Source organism: Emydura macquarii, unplaced genomic scaffold (genome assembly GCF_026122565.2).
Source record: "Emydura macquarii macquarii isolate MOO-44397 ecotype Brisbane River unplaced genomic scaffold, CSIRO-AGI_Emac_v2 contig_2297, whole genome shotgun sequence".
Taxonomy (NCBI): domain Eukaryota; kingdom Metazoa; phylum Chordata; order Testudines; family Chelidae; genus Emydura; species Emydura macquarii.
The window spans coordinates 2,978,608-3,005,378 of NW_027132434.1; the positions used below are offsets into that span (position 1 = coordinate 2,978,608).

At 39.5% G+C, this 26,771-nt stretch overlaps 1 protein-coding gene across 1 annotated transcript in view; it reads left to right on the top strand.

The window, feature by feature from the left end:
• The window catches only part of CEP162 (centrosomal protein 162), an 86,968-nt gene extending 64,226 nt beyond the window's left edge, over window positions 1–22,742 (top strand). Inside the window, exons 21-26 of the mRNA XM_067560746.1 lie at window positions 6,930–7,157; window positions 9,607–10,274; window positions 11,070–11,211; window positions 11,648–11,746; window positions 15,932–16,066; window positions 20,026–22,742. Coding sequence (XP_067416847.1) covers window positions 6,930–7,157; window positions 9,607–10,274; window positions 11,070–11,211; window positions 11,648–11,746; window positions 15,932–16,066; window positions 20,026–20,244 — 1,491 coding nt within the window. The 3' untranslated portion in view covers window positions 20,245–22,742. The remainder of the gene's footprint in view (window positions 1–6,929; window positions 7,158–9,606; window positions 10,275–11,069; window positions 11,212–11,647; window positions 11,747–15,931; window positions 16,067–20,025) is intronic.
• The last annotated feature ends 4,029 nt before the right edge of the window (window positions 22,743–26,771 follow it).

The window sequence follows — 26,771 nt, forward strand, 5'->3', positions numbered from 1 at the left end:
CTGTCGAGAGCATTCATTAATATCAAGGTACTGGAAAAGTCCCATGATAAATTGAACATTTTTTGTCCTTATAGAACTGTCTTACCTTGCTAACAGTGATAGTATTTCTAGCAGCAACTTACTTTACCAGTACACTTCTCAATTCTTATTGCCATGTGTAAAGATTTTGTTTGAATATTTTCTTTCCCTCACCTCCAGGATGAATGTTCTGGGACCTGCAGTGAAGTAATAATGACATTAATCTGTTGCTAGGAGAGTAATTTGGATATTGTATAACTAACATTGAGATCACTGTAGGATCAAGTACTAATTGGTGAATAGGATGGGAGGAAAAAGCAAAAAGAGCCCAATGCCATGAATATTTTATGTTTTATAGGGCCTGTAAATCTTAAAAAGCATCAACTAAGCAAATGGAGGATTCAAAGGGCATCTTAGGAAAAGATGGTTTAAATTCAAACTACTAAACCAACAATGCAGCCAATGAGTCTTGTCTGTATATTTCAAAATCTAAAACAAATCTCTGTTCTTGGGCGGGGAGGGGAAGGGGGGGTATAAGAAGAGGGGCTGTGCGTGCATGTGCCTTTATTGCTTTTGAAACATTCCAATAAAAGCCCTTGTGATCTCCTTTACAAATCTTCCCCCAGCAAATTGTCACCTCCACCTTTTTAAAATGAATGGTATTAAAGTAAGAAATAAGAGATTTTTAATTCAAAATCCAGGAAACTGCTTTTTTGTACAGTCAATGTCTGACTAGTGATCACAGAAATGTAATTATTTTTTAAATGAAGATTTATCCTTTAGCATTTTTTTTCTAGGTATAAAATGTAAAGGATTGAAAATACACTAGTGGTAATGCATTCAGATAAAGAACCCTATGAAAGGTTTTACTTCAAGTGCTTCTCTGTATATGTTCCACTGATGGTGTACATGCAACCAGTGCCCTCTGACCACTCCTGCCCCCTGAGTGTCTTCATGCCACCAACCAAAGGTATAAGGGGGCAGGGCAGAACCTAACCTTACTAATTGCTTCTCTGGCTACAGCTTGGAGCTTGCAGTGTTTGTGACCTGTTCTTTGTTATATAAATAGTTAGGGATAGGTAGTTAGGTACTTAGTAGTTAGTCATTAATGTTAGAGTTTTTTTATAGTGTTTCCTTTCTTCCGTTTAGAAGGAAACTTGTTTGATTTGCCTCATAGTCCTGGTACGAGGATAAGTCACTCTCTCTTCACTGCAGAGTTAACTTAGGCCTGGACTACACTACAGAGTTTTGTTGACCAAAGTCAGTGTTTTGCGCCAAAACAGTGGAGATGTAAACATTGCAAAGCCTCTTTTCCCCCACCGACAAAACTTCCCTGATTTGGCGACAAAGTAAAACCACTTCGATGAGAGATGTAGAGCTTTTAGCAACAAAGCGTCAGTGTAGACACCGCACTTGGTTATGTTGTGGTAAATGGCCTCCAGGAGGTGTCCCTCAATGCCCATCCTGAATGTTCTGGTCAGCAGTTTAAACTCCGCTGCCCTGCAGCCATCTGCCCCTCCCACTTTAAAGGCCCAGGAATTTTTGAAATTCCGCTTCCTGCTAGTTGGAGTGGAGAGCTCACATTGCATCTTCTCAGCTGACAGTGATAACCATGGGAATATTTTCCTCATTTAGATCTAACCAGCCATAAAGGCATCTCCAGCATGCTTTTAATCTGCCAAACACACATTCCACAGTCATTCGGCACCTGCTCAGACTGTTATTGAAGCACTCCTTGCTGCTGTCCAGGTTGCCCGTATAAGGCTTCATGGGCCATGGGAGTAAAGGAGTACACGGGTCTCACAGGATCACTATGTGCGTTTCAGAATCCCCCATTGGAATCTTTTGGTTTGGAAAGAAAGTCCCTGCTTGCAGCTTTCTGTACAGGCCAGCATTCCTGAAGATGCATGCATCATGCACCTTCCCTGACCACCCCACGTTGACATCAGTGAAATGCCCACTGTGATCCACAAGCACCTGCAGTACCATAGAGAAGTACCCCTTTCTATTGATGTACTCCATCACAAGATGGTCTGGGGCCAAAATTGGGATATGCATGCCATCTATTGCCCTGCCACTTTTGAATTCCATTGCCGCAAAGCTATCCGCTATTTCCCACACATTTCTAAGAGTCACGATCCTTCGTAGCAGAATGTCATTAATGGCCCCGCACACTTGCAGTAATGCAGCCCCAATGGTGGACTTCCTGACTCTGAACTGATTCATGACCAACAGGTAGCAGTCTGGAATTGCCAGCTTCCACACTGTGATTGCCATGCGCTTCTCCACCAAGAGGGCAGCTTTCATTCTGGTGTCGTTTTGCTGCAGGGCAGGGACAAACTCTGCACACAGTTCCATAAAGGTGGCATTGCTCATTCAAAAGTTCTGCAACCACTGCTTGTCATCCCAGACCCACGTGATAATGCGATCCCACCAATTAATGCTTGTTTCATGCGCCCAAAAGCAATGGTGCACCATGTGCAACTCCTCTGTGAATGCCAAAAGAAATCTGGTGTTCTTTCTTTTGATGGCACACAGCAGGTCAGGCACGTCGGATTCCTGTTCTTCTTTGAGTGATGTCCCTGTGGGTGCTCCACTTTAGGTGTCATCACATCCCGCATCCTTGATTGGAGATCTTTACAGCAGTACCCATCCAGGCCATGTGTGCGCAGCTTCTGTCTCACAGCACCCTTTCTGGCATGTGTGTGACCCGACCCCATCAGTTCTTTCTCAACCGTCCACAGTCTGAGACAGATCCCTCAGCAGTTCCAGATTTCACTTGTCCTACTACGAATATCTTTAGAAGTAGTTTAGTTTAGTCAGTAGTTTACCTTACTTACCTTCTTAAAAAAACCAACAAAAAATCCAATAAACAACTTTGGTTATTTTTCCCCTCCTCTTTCCCTCTTCCTGAAAACCCCAATTTAGAATAGAATAAGTGGAATAATCCCAAAATATAGACTATTATATTATGCCTGGTTCATCAGGATTTAAAAGGTGTACCATAGGGATGCCATCCCAGTGTCTGAAAGCCAATGTGTCTGCTGCCTGGGGGAAACAAATGCTGCAAAAATGCACAAACTGTTAAAAAAAAAAAAAAAAAAAAAAAAAAAAAATTTAATGCCAGAGCAGGAGAGAGAGGGATCTGAGGTTGAAGTTTATCTTGGTGGAGAAGAACCTCAGACTCTCCTCTGACCCAGGACAGAAAACACTTATTTAGAAAAGACTGAAAGAACTCTCAGGAAAAGATCCTCAACGTCTCCAAGCAGGAGCAAAGCAAGGAAAAGGAGTTCACCCTAGGGACTAACAGCCCCAAAACTTAGTGCCCATGAGGCGAGAGGTTCCTCAGGTACGACTCGGGCTCTGGCACTCAAGGACTCGAAATGTCCCAGTACGGAGTTGAGAGACAGACAAAGCATCCTCTTCCAGCTTGGCACCGATGAAAGAGACAGAGCAGAGATCAAAGGCCCAATAGTCAGCCATCCTGTCGATGGTGCCATCAGATGCTATGCACCAATAACAATTCAATCGATCAGTATGACTGCAAGAAAGATCACGACACTGGCCATAACACCAGCATGGACAACCAGCAGCACGACCATGGCACCGACATGAGATGCACCACTGCTATTGCCAAGGACAAGCAACACCACTGTCACCAAACAGAGAGAGTAGTAAAATCGTCCCCAATGTCAGGGATGATCAATTCCCCATTGCATTTTGCACACAACGAAGCTCTCTCCAGTACCCTTTTCAAGTGAAGAGGACAGTGAGGCAGAGGAGGTGGGATTTTCATCAGAGCATTCCTCTACTACCAGACCACCTTCAGAGGCACCCAGCCATACACCTCACAAGAGAACCAGTGCATCTCCCTGGTATGGGCCACCATGGTTCAGACCACCCATGCCATATCGCAGTCAATGGCAGAACTAGGATACATGGTCAAACTATTCCTAGAGCTTATAGCAGACCACCCAGCCCACATAAAAGCAGAGCGAGATCTTCTACACGCTCAGTTCCATCTGCATCTGAGCCCACTCCAGAAAATGCACAGGTGATGGAGACAAGCACTGATCAAGAAACATCTTCTCTTAGGCATGATTCCTCATCCTTGCCTAGTGGTTCTCAGCCCTTGACCTTCAGGAGGCCTACTCCATATCACTATCCACCCTGCACACAGACGTTTTCAGGGACACACATCTCAAAGAACCTCAGTTACAACATAAGGTGAGTAACCTTCTCTTCAGATTGGGAGTTCCTGATATACTGCATGAGCAGCTGCAATGTGTTCAGAACACTGACCACAACATTGGAGAGCAATGCAGGATCCATCTTTTCAGATGGTGGGTGTGCACAGTAAACAAGGTCCATTGAAAAATACTGTGAAACGCAGTTGGAAACCCATGGAATGACAGGACGGAAAACACTGGGATAGTGCGCCTGCACCCATGATACACTGCAATCCTCTCCACCTTCCCACAACTCCCAGCTCCAGAAGGTGGCAAGTTGCACAGTGGGATAGCTACCCACAGTGCACTGCTCTCACTGTCAATGCTAGAGCAACAATTATGGTTGAGCTTCCATGACACAATGAGTGTTGTGTGAACAGGTACAAGCGTTGTAATTATAGTGCTTTTGGATCATCATCGCTTGCATCAACAACACTCTGTAATGCAGACGAGACCTTAGATTCTTACTTGGATGTTGTCCCAAGCCCCTTCCTGTCCACACACACAATACATTTACCTGCATTTGGACCAAAAAAATGCCACCGTGACTAAACAACAGAGTAAAAAAACTGCATCAGTCTTCACTCACAGAGGACGTGAGGAAGATTCCTACATCTGAGCCATTCTTTTTCGATGACACATCTAAGGCACTGCCCCATGCTGAGGTGTCAATAGAGGAGATTTTAGAACAAATTGATCAATTTAACAATAAGAAGTCACCAGAATGAGATGGCATTCACCCAAGAATTCTGAAAGAACTCCGATATGAAGTTGCAGAGCTACTAACTCACGTCACCTCAATCCCTGGAAAAATCATGGAGCAGGTCCTCAAGGAATCCATTTTAAGGCACTTAAAAGAGAGGAAGGTGATCAGGAACAGTCAGCATGGATTTACCAAGGGCAAGTCATGCCTGACCAACCTGATTGCCTTCTATGAAGAGGTGACTGGCTCTGTGGATATGGGGAAAGAGGTGGACGTATATACCTTGACTTTAGCAAAGCTTTTGATACAGTCTCCTACAGCATTCTTATCAGCAAGTTACAGAAGTATAGGTTGGATGAATGGACTATAAAATGGATAGAGAGCTGGCTAGATCATCAGGTTCAACAGGTAGTGATCAATGGATCGATGTCTAACTGGCAGCCGGTAACAAGCGGAGTGACCCAGGGGTCGGTCCTGGGGCCAATTTTGTTCAGCATCTTCATTAATGATCCAGAGGTGGGGGTAGATTGCACCCTCAGCAAGTTTGCAGATGACACTAAGTTGGGCAGAGTGGTAGATACTTTGGAAGGTAGGGATAGGATACAGAGTGCCCTAGACAAATTGGAGGATTGGGCCAAAAGAAATCTGATGAAGTTCAACAAGGACAAGTGCAGAGTGCTCCACTGAGGATGGAAGAATCCCATGCACAGCTACAGACTGGGGACCAACAAGCTAGGCAGCAGGTTTGCAGAAAAGGTCCTCGGGATTACAGTGGATAGGAAGCTGGATATGAGTCAGCAGTGTGCCCTGGTTACCAAGAAGGTTAATAGCATATTGGGCTGCATTAGTAGGAGCATAGCCAGCAGATCGAGAGAAGTCATTATTCCCCTCTATTTAGCATTGGTGAGGCTGCATTTGGGGTATTGTGTCCAGTTTTGGCCCTCCACTACAAAAAGGCTGTGGACAAGCTGGAGAGAGTCCAGTGGAGGGCAACAAAAATGATTAGGGGGCTGGAGCACAAGACTTATGAGGAGAGACTGAAGGAACTAGGCTTGTTTAGTCTGCAGAAGAGAAGAATGATGGGGGATTTGATAGCAGCCTTTAACTACCTGAAAGGGGGTTCCAGGGAGGATGGAGCTAGGCTGTTCTCAATGGTAGTAGATGACAGAACAAGGAGCAATAGTCTCAAGTTGCAGTGGGGAAGGTCTAGGTTGGATATTAGGAAATTGTTTGTTTTTCACTAGGAGGGTGGTGAAGCACTGGAATGGGTTACCTAGGGAGGTGGTGGAATCTCCATCTTTAGAGGTTTTTAAGCTGTGGCTTCACAAAGCCCTAGCTGGAATGATTTAGCTGAGATTAGTCCTGCTTTGAGCAGGGGTTGGACTAGATGACCTCTTGAGGTCCCTTCCAACTCTAATATTCTATGATTCTATGATCATGAGTGGTGTGGAGAAAGTGAATAAGGAAGTGTTATTTAACCATTTACATAACACAAGAACCAGGGGTTACTCAATGAAATTAATAGGCCACAGGTTTAAAACAAATATAAGGAAGTACTTCTTCACACAACGCAGTCAACTCATTGCCAAGGGATGTGGAACTCATTGCCAGGGGATGTTGTGAAGGCCAAAAGTATAACTGCGTTAAAAAAGAATTAGATAAGTTTACAGAGGGTAGGTCCATCAATGCTATTAGCCAAGATGGTCAAGGACGCAACCCCATGTTCTGAGTGCCCCTAAACCTCTGACTGCAAGAAGCTGAGACTGGATGAGAGGGGATGGCTCACTTGATAAATTGCCCTGTTCTGTTCATTCTCTCTGGAAGCCTCTGGAACTGGCTACTGTCAGAAGACAGGATGCTGGTCAAGATGGACTATAGGTCTGTCTTACTAGGGCCATTTTATGTTCTGATTTTCAGTGAAAACCACAATTTTTTTAATCAAATCTCTATCTAACTTGAGTTAATTTTCTTTTTGACAGATTAAAGAAATGGAAACAATTCTAAAAAGAAGACATCCAAATTCTTTGCCTGCTTTGATATATGCTGCTGCTGCAGCTTCTGAGGGAGGTGGTGACATTTCAGCTAAATCCAATACAATTGATTTCCTGGAAAGAAGAATTAAAAAGTTAGAAATGGAACTTGAGGGTAAAGATGAAGAAGCTAAAAAGAGTCTTCGTGCCATGGAACAACAGTTTCAAAAAATAAAGGTAAGTAGGGGCTGGTCTACACTATAGAGTTTTGTCAACAAAAGTCAGCTTTTGTTGACAAAACAGTGGAAGTATACACAATCAAATGCTTCTCCCACCAATGTAACTCCCTTGATATGCTGACATAATAACACCACCTCAACAAGAGGTGTAGGGCTTATGTCAGCATAGATAAGGCAACACAGTGTCAAATGTAGACACTGCCTTCCCTTACATGGGTAGTTATCTGTCATTCTTGACAAGAAAACCAGCTGAGAGTGGGGCGAAAAGCCTCGGGTGACTGGACCTCAGCTTCCGGCTGCAAGCCAGGATGGGAGAAGCTGCAGGTAGCTGGACCCCAGCTCCCAGCTGCAACCCGGGGCGGGAGAAGCCATCGGCGGTTTCTCCAACTGTGCTCCCTGCTGGGAGCCGGCTCACGGTGGCGGTGGGAAAGCCGGGGCAGCTGAACCCTACTGCCAAGCTTCGGGCTGCTTCCTCCTGGGAAAGTGGAGGGGGAGCCCCTGGTGGTTTTCCCTGGCTCCTGGCAGGGAACAGGGAGAGGAGAAGCCCAGGGCTGGCTCCTGGAGGGGAATGGAGTGTGTGTGTGGGGGGGGGGGCAGCAGCAGCTCACCGGGAGCCAGCTTGTGGGGCTCCCAGCTGACAGCCTGGTTTTTCAGCTCCTCACATTGCCCCATTGCCCGTCTTAGGTGGAAGTGCTCCTAGTGAGGAAACGCTCCACCAACCCAAGGAAGTAGTGTGGACGTTAGCCACAGCAGTAATTACTGTGCTGGCTATAAGTTGACCTATGTTAGGTCGACTTATTTTTTGAATGTAGACAAGGCCTAATTTAAGGCTATCATCAGGCCCTTATACATGTTGAGTAACAACTTATTTCAAGTAGTGGTTGGAGAGAGAGGTTCTACGGAATATAAGGGTATCTGTCCCTAAGGTAGTAACATTGCAAGTGGAAGGCAAAGATAACATTTGGGGAAAAGAATATTTGAAAAAGATTTTGGGAATAGAAATTTCAAAGCTTTGTGTGTCTAAAATATAGTAGACCTGTAAAAACATTTTGAAAGTGACAGAGAGGAATTAAACTTGCAGGACAGATTGCTTGGGTCTTCTTAAAAAACCTTTCATCAATAGATGGAGGGGACTTAATTCTACAGGATACAGAGAGGAGGTGCACATCTACCAGGCTGCACATACAAGTTAAATAAGCATGCAGGCTGCAACAGCATAATCCACTTACAAATTGCAGTCTCTTCTGCATGTTGAGCCAGAACTTGTCTCCTCACCTTTTTCTTCATGGATGTCCAGGACACAGAAGTGTTATGTTGGCGGTTTGTGGATTGGGGATTCCTGCAGAAAGTGTCCTGGGCCCTGATCTGCAGCATGACAATTAGGTGTTAGGTTGCCATTGCCCAGGAAAGCTCATACTTCTGCCAGAATCGTGGCACCAGATCTGAAACTCTGTATTGGAAAGTCCTGCAGGTATGGCAGTGGGCTTTGTCCCACAAAACCAATTTTGGTCACTCCTAACCTAGCAGGGAAAGAGAATATGATCTTGAAAAGACTGAATCAGTTGGTGATAGACCATTTTTGAATAAAACCTGGCAATCGCCTGAATGAAAAATTACCAGTCTTCTGCTCATGGCACCAGGAGGAGAAAATACACTGCTAAGGTTTTCCTTCTCTATATACTTGAGAGGACGATTCCTTGTGTATCTGTCTACTAGTACCTCTGGAAGAGAATGTCATGACAGAGCTCAAGAGAAACAAGGGTTTTATGATCTTGATGGTCTCTTCCATCTGAGTCTGTATAGGACAATCTTTTTGTTCTATTTGTACAATGGGGTTCTGGTCCATGATGTGGGCTTCTAAGCACTATAGTAATGCAAATAATTAATAATAATAATATAATTTTGAGCTCCAAAGGATATGGCAGTGGCCAGTCCCATCACAAACCATTCATATTTGCAAAGTGGAAACTAGCTAACAGTTGAATGGTTATGTTTAACAAAAACACGAAATGCTGTGAATTTCTTAGCGAGCCAACATGCTCTTAATGTTAAACTGAGAATGGAATGTTAATTTGTCTGTTCATACTGATGATAGCTGAATAGAATCATCCAGCACAGTAATACAATAGAAAACATTCATTTTCCTGATAATTGGCTTTAATTATTATTTTCTTTATAGCTGTTACAAGGTGCTCATCTATCCCTACTAAGAATAGTTCCTTAGTTTGCTGATATACCATGGTTTTTATGCTGCAGGTAGCTTAATGAGTTATCACATTCATGAGGCTGCTTTCTGAACTACCTAAATTATAGTGTTTGTAAATATTACTGATTTTGTTATGTATAATGTGTTAAACATTTACTTAAGGTGCTTAATCCCTTAATTTATACAAAAAAGGAGTGATAGATGTGCAACTCTGTAAATTGCTTTTTTTTTTTCCCCCCAGCTTCGGTATGAAGAAAGACTTGTAGAGCTTGAACAGCTCCTTGCCTATAAATTGATGAATGAACCACAGAAACTGCATGACAACAAAGCCAGTTTTACAGCAACTGAGCAAGAACTTCACAATGTAAAGGAGGACCATCAGATCACAATAAAAAATCTTCAAACAGAAATTGAAAATCTTAAAAATCAGAACTCCCAGTTAGAACTCAAGAAATGTGAAAGAGATGAAGACTTACAAACGATAGAATACCAGGTGGAGCAAGCTCATGCTAAAGCCAGGTTGGTAAGATTAAATCAAGAACTGATCACCAAAAGTAGAGAGATACAAGACCTAACAAAAACTGTGGAGAGACTTCAAAAAGAGAGGACGATGATGTTATCAAATCAGAACTCAAGTGACAAAACTGACAATAAGGAAAAGTCTACAGAAATTTTGAAAAAGGATATTTTAACAACAAGTAAAAGGAATTCCAGCACAAATGAACCCTTCCCAGATACTCTTGATGATAAAATATACCAGCCACATAACTTTGCTGATTCCCATATTTCAGAAGTTCTGCAAGAAAATGCCAGGTTAAAAGATGAGCTAGAAAGACTGTCTTTGGAAATGAGCCAGGAGAGGGTCAGGTCTCAAACAGCACTGGCTCATTCTGAAAGTAACATACGAAGGTAAAACAGTCATTGAATGCATTCATTAAAATATTGGGGTCCTGGCAGCAGTTAGTAATGATACTGTGTCTTTTGACAAATAGATGACATATATGAATCCAGCTAACATTAGTAATGACCAAAAAGCTGCTACCTTATCATACTACTGTCTAACTTAGTTGGTGATTTCTGTACAAGTATTCATAGACAAGTGTGTATATGTCACACAGATTGCCACCTCATTTGGCATTAATTGGCATATTTCTGGTCAAAGATGATGGAATAAGACTGATGCTTTTGAATGGATCAGAATGATGTGAGACAATCATTTCCATCGGTGGCTAAGTATGCTTCCTTCAGAGCCGTCCTTGCCCTCATTTAGGAACAACATGCTGAGAAGAGAACATAGGTCTTCTATGTAGTTATATCACTGCTATTAAGACAAGCGCTTTTTACTAAAACCAGAATTTGCTATGGCTTTCTGTAAGAACAAGGTTATTTAATATAAATTGTTGCAGCCTGGATGCCTTTGTCTTTTCATCTAATAATGTAATACTAATACTCATGGCCCAAATCTTCAAATTTGGATACATGCATAATTTCATGCACAGTTACCAAAATTATGCATGTAGTCAGAGTAACTGCATACACATGGTGTTCACATATAGTGTACAATCTTTGTAACTTCTAACAAATGAAGTATGTGCAATTTTGACGTTAAGGGGCCTATAATTTAATTATTTTAAATGTATATGCACACAAAATTTTGTTGCTACAATTTTGGGGAACAGCTATATGCGTAGCTTTCTTTCACAGGACAAAGGAAGATACAGCAGAATACATTGCAGCTCTAAAAGCATCCCATCAGAGAGAAATGGAGAAAATTCTTTGTCAACATGCATTGGAACATTCTTCTTCTAAAGTAGCTGAACTAAATAGCAAAATTTCAAGACAAGAGGTAAAATAAAATAGTTATATATCTATGTTCCTAATTAATGTTGAGTTATCAGTTATGACTTTAACAGAAAATGGTCCAAATTTGTGGTGACTTAGAAATTAAATATTTTAAAGTATGCCATATTGTTTCAGAAATGGGACTTGTCCAACAAATATTAATGAATATTACATAAGAAAAATGTAAAGAGAATATACATGGCATAAAGATAATATGGAAATATTTTACATTCAAATCAACTATATGACTAATTAACTACATCACTATTGGTTTTTGTCTAATATAAGGTACAATACAATTACAAATTAATATTAAGATTCAAGAAATCTTATATATATTTTAATATTAAAATTCAAGAAATATTGTTTGTATTACTTTGAAGAGTTTTAAATCTGTCAGAGATTTACATTAATGAGGAATATTTAAAATATTTCCTTAGATCTTAATTAAACATCTACAAGAACAAGTTAATGAGCTGCACAGAGATCAAGAGTCCATTGCAGTTTCCCAAATGCGAGAGGAAGTCTTACAGAAAGAAGTAAATGAAAGATTTGTTTTGTTGTTTCAATTCTGAGCTATCCGATTATAAAGCAAGAAATCTGTTTGATTTTTAAAAGGTTCCAATAATAAAGGAACCTGCAAAAATTCAAGCTTGTGTCAGCTTGAGGTCTTGGTAAATGAAGTTGGTTAGAATTTAAGTCTAATAATTGCTGTTTGTCTCAAATAAAACTGTGAATTTTAATTAGTTGGGATAGGATTGGCATTTATGTGAGCAAGGAAGCGGAACATGCCACAGAAAGCTTAACTCTTACATAATGCTTGTCCATTTCACTTTGATCTCTAGTACTTGATTCTGTGAAATCATGATTAGAAGTGACTGACATCTGAAAACTGCTTCATTGTGATAATTCAGATGCAATTCATTTTTTTTTTTTTTTTTTTTTTTTTAAAGCCGGGTGGTTTGTTGTTTTTTAACTAAGTGGGAAGAGAAATTGATTGGACAGTCAGATAATATACATTTTAAATAGACTCCATCCCATCTAAAGAGGCTATCATTTGTTGTTTTTTAATTAGGTCATATACTACAGTGCTTCCAAAAGTGTGAGGCCTGGTTCTCTTGAGAACCACAAACAGTTAATGGGAGAGCCACAACTGTTTGGGAAAAGATTTTAATTGATATGCCTGTTCTTGTTTTTCTAATTAAGAGACTATTAAACTAGGTCTAAAAATCACCTGCATTTTATCTGTATCTGTGTCTCATGCTGCTGCAGTAGCTGGGTGTACCCTCTGTTACCCTGAGATTCCGGTACCCCATAGGCCCTATCTCTTCAAGTGGGTAATTATTGTGGTCCACCCTGGGGGATTTACAAGGGTTTACCCGGAGTTCCCAATTGCAGCTCACTAAAAAACTCCCTAGGCCTGCCTGCTTAGTTTACCCCTCAGAGGACATAGATACAGTCCTCCAATCAAAGGATTGGCACTTAAACAGCAAATTCTTCAAAAACAAATGTCTCTTTATTAATTATTCATTTTAATACAATTAGGTTTTTAAACTGAAAGTTGGTCATTCATAGAACACACATAGAGATGAGCATTTAATAAGTACAGAATACTAGAAACTATACGGTATAAGGATTTTTAGGATTGAAGTGCAGTATAGCATAACATACATACAAAGTAACAGTATGTAAAGAAATCCTGCATACATATACCTAAATCCTTAATACACTGCAATATTCAGAGCTTATTACACTGTAGCAAGCAACACATAAGCATACAATAACATTACAATAACAATCTAAACATTGCTAGCACTATTATAAACTATCTAACATTCCATTAGTGCTGGCCAGGCAGTTACAGAATGGATAGGGTGATCACTCAGGCGGCAGGTATCCAGCTTTATTTACAGTCATCCCCATATATTTCTTATTACAGAAAGGTCTCACTTACATCCTCTAAAGTCTTTCAGTTGCATTTGAAACTCGTTCTTGGAAACAGATGACACCATTCGTATCTTAAGTATCTCAGCTCAAGAAAATCTTAGAATTGTTCAGTGATCACAAACTGAAGGCCAAGTTTTAAATCTAATCAGGAATTCTGGATTTCTGTTAAAGGAAAGTGTGATGAATTCTGTGCTAAAGCTATGAAAGTGTGCTGTTTCCATTAGCTTGTTGCTGAATAAAGTCACAAAACCATCTAATCTCTAGTAACCCTCTTGAATCTAGTGTCCTAGGGGGGAAAAATGGTATTTGGCTGGGTGGAGACCTACCAAGCTTTAAAACATCTGTAAGAAAGCCACAATACTGAAATATTTGGGACCCATGAGTCTAGTACATCTCTCTGCCAATGCAGGAATAAATCTTCTATCCTGCATCTCTATCTTTTGCTCTCTCACCAGGATAAATATGTGCATATTAAAATCTTTAGACTAGTGGTTCTCAACCTATTTACCATTGTGGGCCACACATGCAGTTCTTTATGTGTTATGTGGGCTGTATCCACAGAATATATATACTACCTGTATGGCCCTGAGGCTGTCACATGGGCTTCAGCTGTGTGCTGTTTGGACCTTTTGTTTTCAGACATTCAATTATCACACATCTATTTTAATTCCTTGCTGGTTTATTTAATCATTTTCTAAACCTACAATATCCTGGCTATTTTTTTCTGGTCATCTACTTCCCAGTTGCTCTACCTCTTCCATTGATATGGGCATACTGGAAGTATTGCTTTTGACTACATTAGTTTTGTTATTCTCTAGGAATCATATATCCCACACCTATATATTGTCTTTTTTTTTTATACCATTTATTACCTGTAAAACTATCCTCCATCATGCTAATGTTTGTCTTTTTTTCAACTGTTGCACAGTGTATTTGAACAACATTGCTAATGCTGTGTCACTCTAATACTAAAGTCATAAGCACCATAGAAGTGTTGCTAAAATAAAATCTTTTTTTTTTTTTTCTTTTTCATTGTAAGGCTTTAAATGTTGGAAATCTTAGTGATCTTACCCAGTGTCCTTGCTGGTATTTCTTTCACATCTTCTAGAACAGTATGTGCTCAAGCAGGAGGCGTTCTTGTGCTTTATCACAACTTAGAAATTTCCCTTGAGTGATGCTTAATCTTCATCTTATATGCATCTTAAAGTTCAGCTCTACTCTGAAAAATGACTATGTAAAAATAGCACCTTGTTACTCAGAAGATCTGTTCCTAGTGTATCTGTTTGACTTACAAACATTTTATTACGGTTGGTGATGTGTAAGAAGGAAGACTCCTTCCTGAACTACTGCTTCCAAGTTGAGTTTGAAGGGCTGGCAGTTAGAAAAAACATGATTGTATTTGTCAAGTGATTAATTTTGCTTTGGAGATCATTGACTTTGTGATTTTTCAGGGTAAAACTTCACTTGCATTTTTTTTATTCAGTTATGTAATAACTATTAATGTTAGTGTGAAATAACTTTTAACCATTTAATGCCTAGAATCCAATTTAGCTAAACTGGAAAATAAATGCGATTATTCATTATGGGGGAATTGCTATTAAATGGGATGGGGTTGAGCTTCACTAAACTACCAGTGCCTTAGATAAAGATATGGACATTTTGGGAGAGTCACAATTCAGATATTTTGAATGCTAATCTACCTCTGAATTGCTGTGCACAATCATTGCTGCATTCACTACACCAATCTGTTAGATAACAGATTCCTAGCTTAACTAAAGAATGTCTTCAATTTAAAAATTTGGGATTTTAATCAGAAGATGCAGCATCTTTGGCTCTGCTTCTACGGCCTGAGGATGTGAACATAATGATATTTGGAACTGGTCACTTCGGTCTATTTTGAATTCAGCATAGTAAAGAATGGAGAATGAGTGGGACCCTCAGAATACAGCAGTACTGGGTATTGCATTTCAAGAAAGCAACACTGAGAAATTAAGCACTCTAGAAAGTTCTGATGGAACCTTTTTGAAATCCAAAAGTGTAGATACTGGCTAAGGGAATGATGACGCCTCAGACTGCAGTACCACTTAAAAATGCAAGGAACAGGCAGTAACCAAAATAGCTTCATGAGAAACCCCTAACCCACCCATCCATTTCCTAACCCTCCAAAACTCAGTTTCAATTCATTGATGAAAATAATTAATCTGCAAATTATTTAAGGTTGTAACATTAGACGAGAGGAGGTGCTAGCCCTGTTATATATTCCATCACTACCTTTTCTAACATATTGTTCTCTATTTTTGTCTCTGTGCAAATTGTCATTTTTTAAGTGATGTGTAGTCTTTGTCTGAGAACAATAGTGAAAAGTTATTTGTCAGTATATTATTTTATTATGTGAAAGAAAAGAGAAGTGTATAGGTAAGGGTTCATAGGCTCAGGCCCTCTGAGGTTCCTGGTCAGCAGGAGCTGCATGAGCTAGAGTCGGTGGTGCTTTCCACACCTTTTCTTGGCAGATGTATGAATCTGCATTAATGAGTTCTGGAGGAAAACCACTCCTAGCCATCCTCCACTAGAGATTAGGCTTCTGTAACATAAAGGAAATTTATAAGAGGGAAGAACCTTTGGGCTGTAAAATAAACTTGGATTATAAGAGTGGGCTAACATTCAAAATACTATGAAAGGAAACTTAAATGCATTTTGATGGGAAATCCTGTTTGTTTATATAACACTTAGTAAAGTTGGCACTACTTCATTACAAGTAACAATATCTCAAATTTCAGATGGCAAAACTGTTGGAAGAACTGAAAGAGGCTAAAGAGAGGCAGACTCCTGAGATGAAACACTTCTTATGTCTAGAAAGGAAAATCAAGTCTATGGAGATCAGACATGCACAAAGAGAACAAGAACTTCAGCAGGTAAAATAGAGCATCTCGGGACCTACCTCCCATGTATTTTGTCAGCATGTGTACAAATTATTGTAGACCATACTGCAGGAATCAAATACATTTTAACCAATGACATGATAAACCAAAGTCCTCCTTTTTTATGCCCGCTGGTCCATATAAATGTGTATGCAATCTTGCACCCACAATTATTTACATGGGCAACTAAAGTTACTTGTACATTGGATCTCAAATGAGATACTTAGAAATCCAGTGTAACAACGATTTGTAGATGACAAATTGCAATAAACAGGAACACTACGTTTAGAAAATGAGAACCAGTGTGTATCTGCAGTTTTTATTAAATATTTATAAAATGAGCTCAACTTAATATTGATTGATTTCAGTCAGAGACCCCAAACAGAGATCAACAACATATGTTTGCTCAACTTTTAAATATTAGACAAACAGAAAAAACTTGCAAAATATTTCCCATATGTTCCATGTACTACCTTTCTCAAAAAATGTCCATAGGCTTCGTTTACTACCTTTATCCCAAATCTACAAATAAGCAAATAGACAATTGTATAATTCAGTGGTGGTTTGGTGAACTGGATCTTTTCTTCATATACTTCTTTTACTCTACAAAAATAATTTGGCCCTGTGGCCCAGATAGCAAGGCAGTAAGGAACTGCCAGTCAAGACAAAGCATAAACCCTGCCAGCCCATTTGTACCTGAATTAGGGTTTTCTTTTAAAACCTAATGTATAGCCATATATAATTTCAACAGGTAAAGTAATTTCTCTTTGGTTCTTGTACCTCATTTTATAGGAGGATCTAGTCTTTGTGTTCTTAGTAATATGCGGAAGGATCATTTTATATGCGGGAAATTACTTCTATATAGAACAAAAAATGGGTTCTTTTAGTATCTGGTCACCATCTTTAGTATGGGTCACTTTAGTATCTGAGTGCTTTTCAGTAGTGTATTAAGCAGTATGACTAATATCTCTCACACTCTCATTCTCTCTCTCATCCTCCCCCAGGAAGAGAATTGTATGTGAAGTGAAGTGTTTTGTTTTGGGGAATATTATTTTGGTAATTGAAGAAGGCAAAGTTGAAGTGCATCTTGTACTTGGAGTAGAAGGTGGTGAGGTTTGTACTGGTTTTTAGTTCCTCTGGGCATTGTTCTGCAGTCTTGAACTGGCCCCCAAGAAAGCCTTGTCTGCTGCACAGACAAGCTTTACCCTTTATGGTAGAAAGTTCCACTGTGTCAAAGAAAGTAGAACTTTCCACTTAGGATATAACAACATTCTTCTTTAAAAGCATCTAAGACATGATCGTGGAGCAGTTTATATCTTCATTACAATCAGTGAATGTCCTATTTCCATTCCTGTTCTGTCAATATTTAAAAGTCAAAACAGCAAGTTTTGTAACTTTTGTAATGTAACATTTGTTTTCTTCTTCCCCTAACTCTCCTCACCCACTCACTCCTACAACTTCAGATATTGAGTATCTCCCCTTTCTTTAAGCTCTAGAAAGTTCCTCAGTTCAGGTGGAAGTGGGCTGGCAGGGTTTATGCTTTGACTTAATTGGCAGTTCCTAACTGACTTGCTGTCTGGGTCATAGGGCCAAATTCTTTATTGGTGTGACTCCATTGAAATAAACAATGTGACCCAATATTTATTGTGAGGATTTTTTGTTTTGTAGAGTAAAAGAAGAGCAACACTGTAAGAAACACCAATCACTATTAAGTAATTTTCATTTTTCTGAGTTGATGAATATGTTTTGTTCAGTTTTTTTTTAATTTTTCCTTGTTTCCCAACTTGCAAATTTAATAATCTGCAATGGGACTCCTAGTCCTTTAAATCCAAAGCAGACCGTGAAGAGTTACAAAGAGATCTTACAAAACTGGGTGACTAGGTAACAAAATGGCAGATGAAATCCAATGTTGACAGATACAATGTGTAATGCACATCGGGAAAACATAATCCCAACTATACATATAAAATTATGGAGCCTAAATTAGCTGTTATGACTCAAGAAAGAGATCTTGGAGTCATTGTGATAGTTCTCTGAAAATATCCACTCTATGTGCATCATCAGTCAAAAAAGCTAACCATGTTAGGAATCATTAGGAAAGGGATAGTTTCTGTTTTATCTATCATATTGCCTCTTTATCCATGGTATGCGCATATCCTGAATACTGTATGCAGATCTGGTCGCCCTAAAAAGATGTATTGGAATTGGAAAAGGTACAGAAAGGGGCAACAAAAATTATTAAGGGTATGGAAAAACTTCCATATGAGGAGAGATTAACAAGACTGGGACTCTTCAGCTTGGAAAAGAGACAACTAAGGGGGGATATGGTAGAGGTCTGTAAAAACATGACTGATTTGGAGAAAGTAAATAAGGAAGTGTTATTTACTCTTTCTCCATAACACAAGAACTAGGGGGTCATCAAATGAAATTAATAGGCAGCAAGTTTAAAACAAACAAAAGGAAGTATTTCTTCACACAACGCACAGTAAACTTGTGGAATTTCTTGCCAGAGGATGTTGTGAAGGCCAAGACTATAACTGGGGTTCAGAAAAGAACTAGATAAGTTCATGGAGGATCTGTCCATCAATGGCTGTTAGCCAGGATAGACAGGGATTGCTGTTTGCCAGAAGTTGGGAATAGGCGACGGGATGGATCACTTGATTACCTGTTCTGTTCATTCCTTCTGAAGCACCTGGCTTGGCCATTGTCAGAAGACAGGATGCTGGGCTAGAAGGACCATTGGTCTGACCCAATCTGGCCGTTCCTATGTTTTTAGTAATCAGTAAAAATAAATAAAATAAAGGGACATTCTAATGTATTGAATGTTAAGAAGCATTGGCATCCTGGTCCTGACTAAGGCTCTTAGGGTACATCTACAAAGAAGCAACAGCCCATGGCAACGAGCCTGTGTCTGTGGACTGTGCTCATGCTACAACCCTAAAAATAGCTGTGTGCATGTTCAGGCTTAGGTTCTGACCAGCCCTGATCCCTAGCCTTCAGAACTTGAGCTTCAGCATGAGTCCGAATATCTCGCTGTTGTGAGTCCATGAGCCTGAGTCTGTGGACCTGGGCTCTGAGACTCATTGCCACAAGCTGCAGCTTGCCATGTAGAGGTGCTTTTCAGCGCTATGGCAATACACATAAATAATAAAAGTAACTGGCAGTTTATATCTTGGTATTACACGGGATTGAAATAATGTCTCTGCTTTCTACAGCACATTCCAGAATAAAATACTCTGTCTGGAATAGACATTACATTTAAGGAATGGCATATGGATTTTTATTTCCTTTGACACTAACATGTTTAAATTAGCTTGTTGGAATTTGGTGAGATTAGGAGTGAAAACTCATTCAGACCTATCTGCAGTAGCCTCAGGGCAATGTCACTATAGGCTATTTTTGGTGCATTTATACAGAGTTCATTACGCAGTTTGAGTATAGCTACAGCACAGGGTCTCTGTACCATAAAGAGAATCCAGATTTGGTCTGTTTTTGTTGCAAACTATTACTAATTGAATTGAATTGTGTGTGTATATATATATAGCAATTTTTAAAAAGGCTCAAAGGCCTGATATATTCAAAAGTTTTAAATATTTGTCATCAAGTCTTAAGTGCTAAAACTTTTAATTGGGACCTTTGGAAAGAATAAATCTCTTGCGAGACTTCTTTAATCTGAACTGAGTATAAACTCCCTCCCTCTCGTGATTCCCCCCCCCCCCCCCCAAATGTCTAAAGGAATTTATTGCTACTATCAAAAGTACATTTTCCAGTATTCAGAACAAATATTTCCATATAATAATTAGCAGTGGGCTTTGGGATTTAACATCAGAAACTTAATTAAAATGCAATAGTATATATTTTTGCAAAGGGACTGTCTGAACTAAGGAACGGTATTCAGTGAACTGAGGACTAGAAATCACTATACTTCTTGTTAATCGACTTATCTTTTACAGGTAGTGCAACAAACACAATTTGTTACTAAAGTGCAGCAAACCCAGGAAGTTGAGAAGTGGAAGAAACTGGCCCAATTAAAGAATCAAGAGTTGGAGAAATTTCAAGTGGAATTAGATTCAATATTAGATGTTTTACGGGAATTGCAGAAACAAGGGGTTGTTATTCCAGTACCTGTTTCAAGTGGATTAAACTTGCCAGAAAGATATTGGAAGACGTGACTGGGTAAGAACTGATCAGAGAAGTAGAATTTTAACCTAGACCGCTGTGAATATAAAACAATCACTGGTGTAATCCTTGCAAGTTCAGATACTTTCCATAAATTCATCTGAAATTTCACTCATCTAAAGGCAGGTTTTTACTGAACTATTGACTGATCATATTGTGGCTCATAATTTCTAATAATAAATTGTTTTCTTTATGAAATAATCCTGAACAAAAAATTAGGAATTTTGAGCCAGATGATTTTTTTCCATAAGCTAAATTGTTGTGAAGAAATCTGTATTTTGTACTCTTCCAACATCCTGTGGAACATTACTGAATACTTGACAGATGTACAGTTCTTATTCATATAGTGTAACTGATTGCTCAGTTGTATTCCTGTGTCAATCATCTGTGAAAATCTTGAATAACGTGGTCTATTTTATACAGAAATTGCTAACCTAGTAATATCAACCTTATTTATATTTAGGGCATAAAATCCTGTTTACATCTTTCCAATACTTCTCTCATCTTTTCACCCAATACTCTTTTGTATTTCCTCCCTTTCCTTTTTGGCCCCTTAAATTCTCCAGATGCTTGGAGGCCTGTGGCAGGGAAGGTGTTCTTTCCATGACAACAATGACCCCAGACTTAAGCCTGGTCTACAGTTAAAATTTAGAAAGACCCAGGGGGTGTGGAAAAAATTCATACCCCTAAGTGCCATAGTTAAGTCAACATAAGCTCCGGTCTAGACGCAGCTAGGTCGACAGAAGAATTCTTCTGTTGACCTAGCTACTTGTAGCTCGGGGAGGTGGATTATCTACATCGACAGAAAAATTCCTTCCATCGACATAGAAAGTGTCTATGCTACAGCATAACCATGGCAATGTTGCTGAAGCACTCATATGTAGACATAATCTTAGGAAACTGTTTTCTTTCAGATATTTCTGCAAAGCAGTGCCATTCATGCTAATATTGGTGGTGGTATCCTGATGATGCTAAGAGTTAAGTCAAAACTGAAGTAACTTAGTTCACAGGTCTACATCAGCACATGTATAGCTATAGATGAGTGCCTTTTCATAAGTAAACTACGTGGCCACACAAGTGATCATGTATGATTTTAAATAAAAAGCAGTTATATACCAATTTGTATCTTGTAAATTCCTATTAATACGCACTGGAGTGCCCCAATTGATATGCAGTGCAATATTTGCTCCTAGTTATGCTATATATTTTATATATACTGTACATGTAAAAATACACATGTATGTAAGGGCGTGCCTGTACAAACAATTAGACTGCAGCAAGCTGGGATGTGAAGCTACCAAGCACTAGCCTGTCCAGCCCGTGTTGTCTCTGCTGCATGTGTAACAGTTGGTTAGAGTGCTTCACTCTGGTCCTCTTTAAAATGAGACTAGCTCAAAGCACTCTGAAGAAATGTTAATTAATATGTGGCAGCTGGGTCCCTGAGAAGAGCTAGTGGGGGATGTATTCACACCCTAGCTGGCCAGTCTAATTGTTCATGTAAACAATCCCTAAGTGTTTGTATGGCTGTGTGTAAAACCCGGCTTGAGAGTGATAAGGTTGGGATTAATGCAATCATTATTTCAGTTACCTCACTCAGATGTTTTCCAAAATTCCATGAAAGCTTAATTTTCATTAAAAAAGATGGTTTTCTCCAAGAATAACCTGGAAGTGTTAATATGTATTCATAAATTGTGTAAATTGGGCAATGAAGATTTGTATGTAAAATATCAACTATTAGTAAATGTTGTATTTTCATACTATGCAAGGTCTTTTGATTTGTTTGCAAATGCAAGTCATTAAAAAAAAAAAAAAAAAAAAAATCAGTCCATCCTCTATTTCCTGTGTAGATTTGTCATCTTTTAAAGTAGTGATTGATAGGGTATTTTTAAAGTGTGGTGAAATGTTTTAATTAGTAAAGAGCAAAATCTAAACTTAATGTAAGATGCCTTTTTTGACAAGTATATTTACATTTACAGCTTTAGCTTCTTAGCTATATTAGAACACAGTGATTCCCTTGATTTTTTTCCTAAAGAAATGCACTAAAATGCTTCAGTTGTCAAATTGTGTATGTAATTAGGCTATAATTACATAAAGGGGTTCAGATAACATCATATATCATTCAGTTGTTGGATTTATCCTTCTGGGAGCCAGTATTTGTAGGGTTCTGAAAACAGATACACTGGGGATGGTAACTGGGACAAGGATGTCTAGCAACAAGACAGTTTGGGATTTTGCCTGAAGCAAATTAGTACTTACCTCCTGCTACTGGAAATCCTCCTGTCTCTAAGCTGTCAGGGTATACTCCCAACAAAACTCGACTCTGCTGCTTCCCAGATCATCGAGAGGAAAATCTTAATATTGTCTTAATAATGCAGTTAACTATATTGTTTTTAGAAATTCTTATTTTTAATATATGTAGTCCACAGCCAAAACCTTTTGACCTGTTAGAAGGAATCTAGTTTTGAAATGAACTTCTGGTATGTTGAGAATAGTCCACTGAGCACATCTATTTCCCTTCGTTAGAAGAAGGGCATAATGTCTATCTCTAATGTGTCATTAGTTGAATATACATTCATTGAAACACATTTGGGAATTCGCTACCTCACTAAGCAGGATACAGCAAATTTATATACATTCTCCAATATGTGAATTTACAATGTGAAATGCTCAGTTATGCTGCAATGGAATAACTCCCAGGCAGTTGTGCGCTCCTGCACCCCCTAGTTGGAAATAGTAACAAACACCAAATCCATGGTTTCCATCATCAGCATCCCCACTATAAAATTGTTCCAGCACCCGAGGTACATAACATCTAGAGTGACAGGGTGGACTTATCTGTTATAGCAAACAGTATTTTTAGATGCTGTCTAACAGCTTAGTTACATTCAGGATGTTAAACCCCCAAACGGAAGCAAGTTGGAGCCATGTGTTGCAACACTACCTCCTGACATGGAGAAAATACCCTCAAACAGAGCAAAAGCAGGAGAAAACAGCAGACTGACTTTTACTTAAAAATCCTCTAAGTAGAATTAGTGTCGTCTGTCAAACAAGTAATTTTCTATGTGCATTTGGTGCTTTTATCCCCATTACTTAACCGTATTCTCATTCATTTGTGCTTACAAGTGAAGATACTTTATAAAACTAAAAACGTAGAGAGCCCTTTGTAGTATCATTGGAAACTAGAAAATAATCCTGAACATTCAGTACAGATTTATAATAAATCTGCCCTGATCCTTAAAAATGTTCCCTTTTCCAGATTTTAAATTTTTTAATTAAGCAGAGCCTTTATTTCTTATGCTAGTAGCCATTTTCCACTTTAAACTATGTAAAGGGAACTTTCCACTACTGTATTACTGATTAAATTATTCTCATGTACTGGTGTATTTTTTTCAAAACATTTCTAGCTGGCCTGATGCCTCATTGACCTAGATTAGGCAGTCTTTAAAAGCTATAGCACTAAAGAATAGGCCAGGTATGCAACAGAGTATCACAGCTTGTTGGAAGAGCTGTGGCAAATAGTGACTGAATAAAGAGACTATGTAAAAGGAGCCAGATACACAAACAGTTGTTTTTTCAGTTTGCTCTTGAAACAGGAGGAGGTTGTTCATATAAGGATACTTTTTATAGATGATGGATTCAAGTTTCTCAAAGTACTGCATGTTCCATTGCTGGGAGGGAGAAGGTGTTAATACTTTCAAAACCAAAGAAGGGCTTACGTCCAGTTTGCAAGACAAAGGGGAGAACAAAGACCATTGCAGAAATTGTTAATTACTGTAAATAGGCAGTAGTTAGGCCCTCATTGAATAAGTCATGCCCTAATGTTATGGAGTACTGTGTCTGAACCTCTCTTTTATGGGAAAAAGTTAATGCAGAAAGTTGTAGCAGGCCACTCCAGCTACTATGTACTGGTGTCCTAGGCTGCTGCTAGCTAGGTTTCAAAACAGGGTAGCTCCAATACTGAAATTGATATACTTGGTCCGTCTTCTGGGGATGGAAAACTTCAGGTTACCATGCTAATTTTACTAGACCTATTGTAGTAGTAGCTTTTTGCCATAGATAACCAGCCATGCATACCCTGGCAAGAAGGGATAGGGTAGTACAGCGGTAGTTCCATGCTTTTAACGTTTCAGAGGTAGCGTTAAGTACTTGCTCACGCTCCTGCTCGCATGCAGGCTTCCACAATTCCCTGCCCTCTAGCCACTTTGTACAGGAGGTTGCTCAATGTTCTTGTAATTTTGGGCTGCAGTGCCTTGAACCTGCTTATTTTACTTACTTTCCTCCAACCCATCTTCCACAGCCAGGGGATAGGTCAAAGAGACCAAGAGGGAGGAGACTCTACTCCTCACTGTGGGCAAGTTACAAGTCAGGGGCAAAGTCACACTTCACCATTCAACCTTGTTTCCCCCATTTTCAAAAGGGGGATGAGACACTCCTCTAGAAAGCACTGAGAGATCAACCACTGGAATGTTCTACATAACTCCTAAGCATTACAGAAAAATAAGGAATAAGTTGCTGCAGCTTTTAGAGTTGCTGAATGAGTGTCACTGTGGAACTGGCAGAAAATCAAAGGTTAATAGTTGTTAAAACAGGAGTCAGAGTTTTTACCTCAGATTTTATTATGAAGTTAAGGGAGAGTTAGCAAAAAGTACACCCATGCACATTGCTCTAGCTTTACTACAGCTGAAGTCATATATGAATAGCCAATCAGGCAGCAACATGTACCCCCCATGTAACAGCGGGTATTACCTTACATATACTGTAGGGACATAAACACAGCATAGACAAAAACTTAGTTTGCTAATATTCAGTACTGCAAAATGTAGGTTGTAAGTTCCTAGGAAACTTAGAATTGCTTTTATCCCCCAGTAATTCCTTCATGTGTATAAGAAGTTGCATTGTACTGTGTTATTTTTGAGGTTATAAATCACTACAGCAAATTTTAGCTTTGAATCCTTTGGGCCAGAACCCCACAGGAAAAAAAGAAGAGATGCTGTGAAACAGAGCACAAGCAGGAAGGAAATTGTTTTCAGGTATTAATGAGGCTATTCCATTTAGCTGAATTTTTTTTCAATATGAAAAAACTACAGCAGAACCCCATTTATCTGATCTAATTGATTTTTCAATCTAACAAAGTCATTATATGGTAGCTTAGCTAGTGGGTCAACTAACCAGCATATTTACCTCTGGCATAAGATAAAGCTATAATTTATTTATAGCAGATGCTGGGCAGATATTTTCAAGTTTCCTTTTTTTTTTTTTTTTTTAAATGTACTATAACTTAAGATGGACAAACCAATTCCAACATTCATAGTGCATTGATGGCTGGAATGAGTTTGAGTTGAGACAAGAATGAAGAAGAAGTCATTTTTAAGAGCCCTCACAGCATAAAGAGCAGCCTGGAGGAAGGGGTGAAGAGGATAGCAGAGGATGAAAAGGTGCTTCACTATGCCTAACTTTCCAAGAGGCAGCAGCAAGAAAGGAGAGGAGCTGTAAGGTGGAACAGAGATGAGCAGGGCCCTGAAAGAGGAGACACTTGTAGGTGATGCTGAGACATGTTACCCTGAGGAGAGATTTACCTATTCGGCTCTGTTTTGTTCAAATTCTTACACCTTGTGCATCTTGGTGATATTTGAGAGCGTTCCAGCTCTGCATTAAACAGGGTGCCTACTATCTATGATAGCTGGTATTTTATTTCTCCCATCTTCTCCCCCAGAAGCCATATAGCCATTTTGTGTAAAAATTAGAGATACAGTGGATAGGAGTTTGTACTTGCAAAGACACATTCAACAAAACACGCTTGGCCCTTGAAACAAAAACCAGTAAGGGTTGTGGTGGTGGAACAGCAATTAGATCAGACCCTTGAAAAGAAAAGCCAAGATTTCCCACAATGACTAGTCTCAGTGAATATGTAAATGGCTTCTTGGTGCCCAATTTGAGATGCCCTAAAGGGGCCTGAGTTTCAGGCAGGCGCTGTGATAGAATCATTCAAAATGGTTAACAACCACTGAGAAAACCAGAAGCGAAGCCACTCAGGAAAGGCCAGAGAGGAGCCAAGCATGGCAACAGAGGAGGAAGTGATTGTCAGTTAAGGCAGCTAGATCAAGGTGGCTAAGAATACAGAAGAGACATTTAGTTTTGCTGATGGGGAGAGGCTTAAGGGCTAGATACACAGAAGTCCAACCTTTATGCACCTCAGACATTCATAAAATTCCTGGCCAGCTGCCATCTAGCCCTGTAGGTGCCTAAATTTCCCTGAGGGCCTAGTTTCTGCTTCTGAGCATGTGTCCTGCTCTCTAGCTGCTTAAGACCCAGCACAATCCACACCGTAAGGAAGTTAAGCTTTTAGTTCCTCGGGCCCTGCACATGAAATAGGTGAGGAGATGTGCTCACATAGTAGATGGAGGCCCATTCAGAGTATGGCTGGAGGAGGTGCTGCCCCCACCCCCAACCTCATAACTTTTAGCCCATTGGTTAGAGAACTCACCTGGGATGTGGGAGACCCAGGTTCAATTTCCCCTCT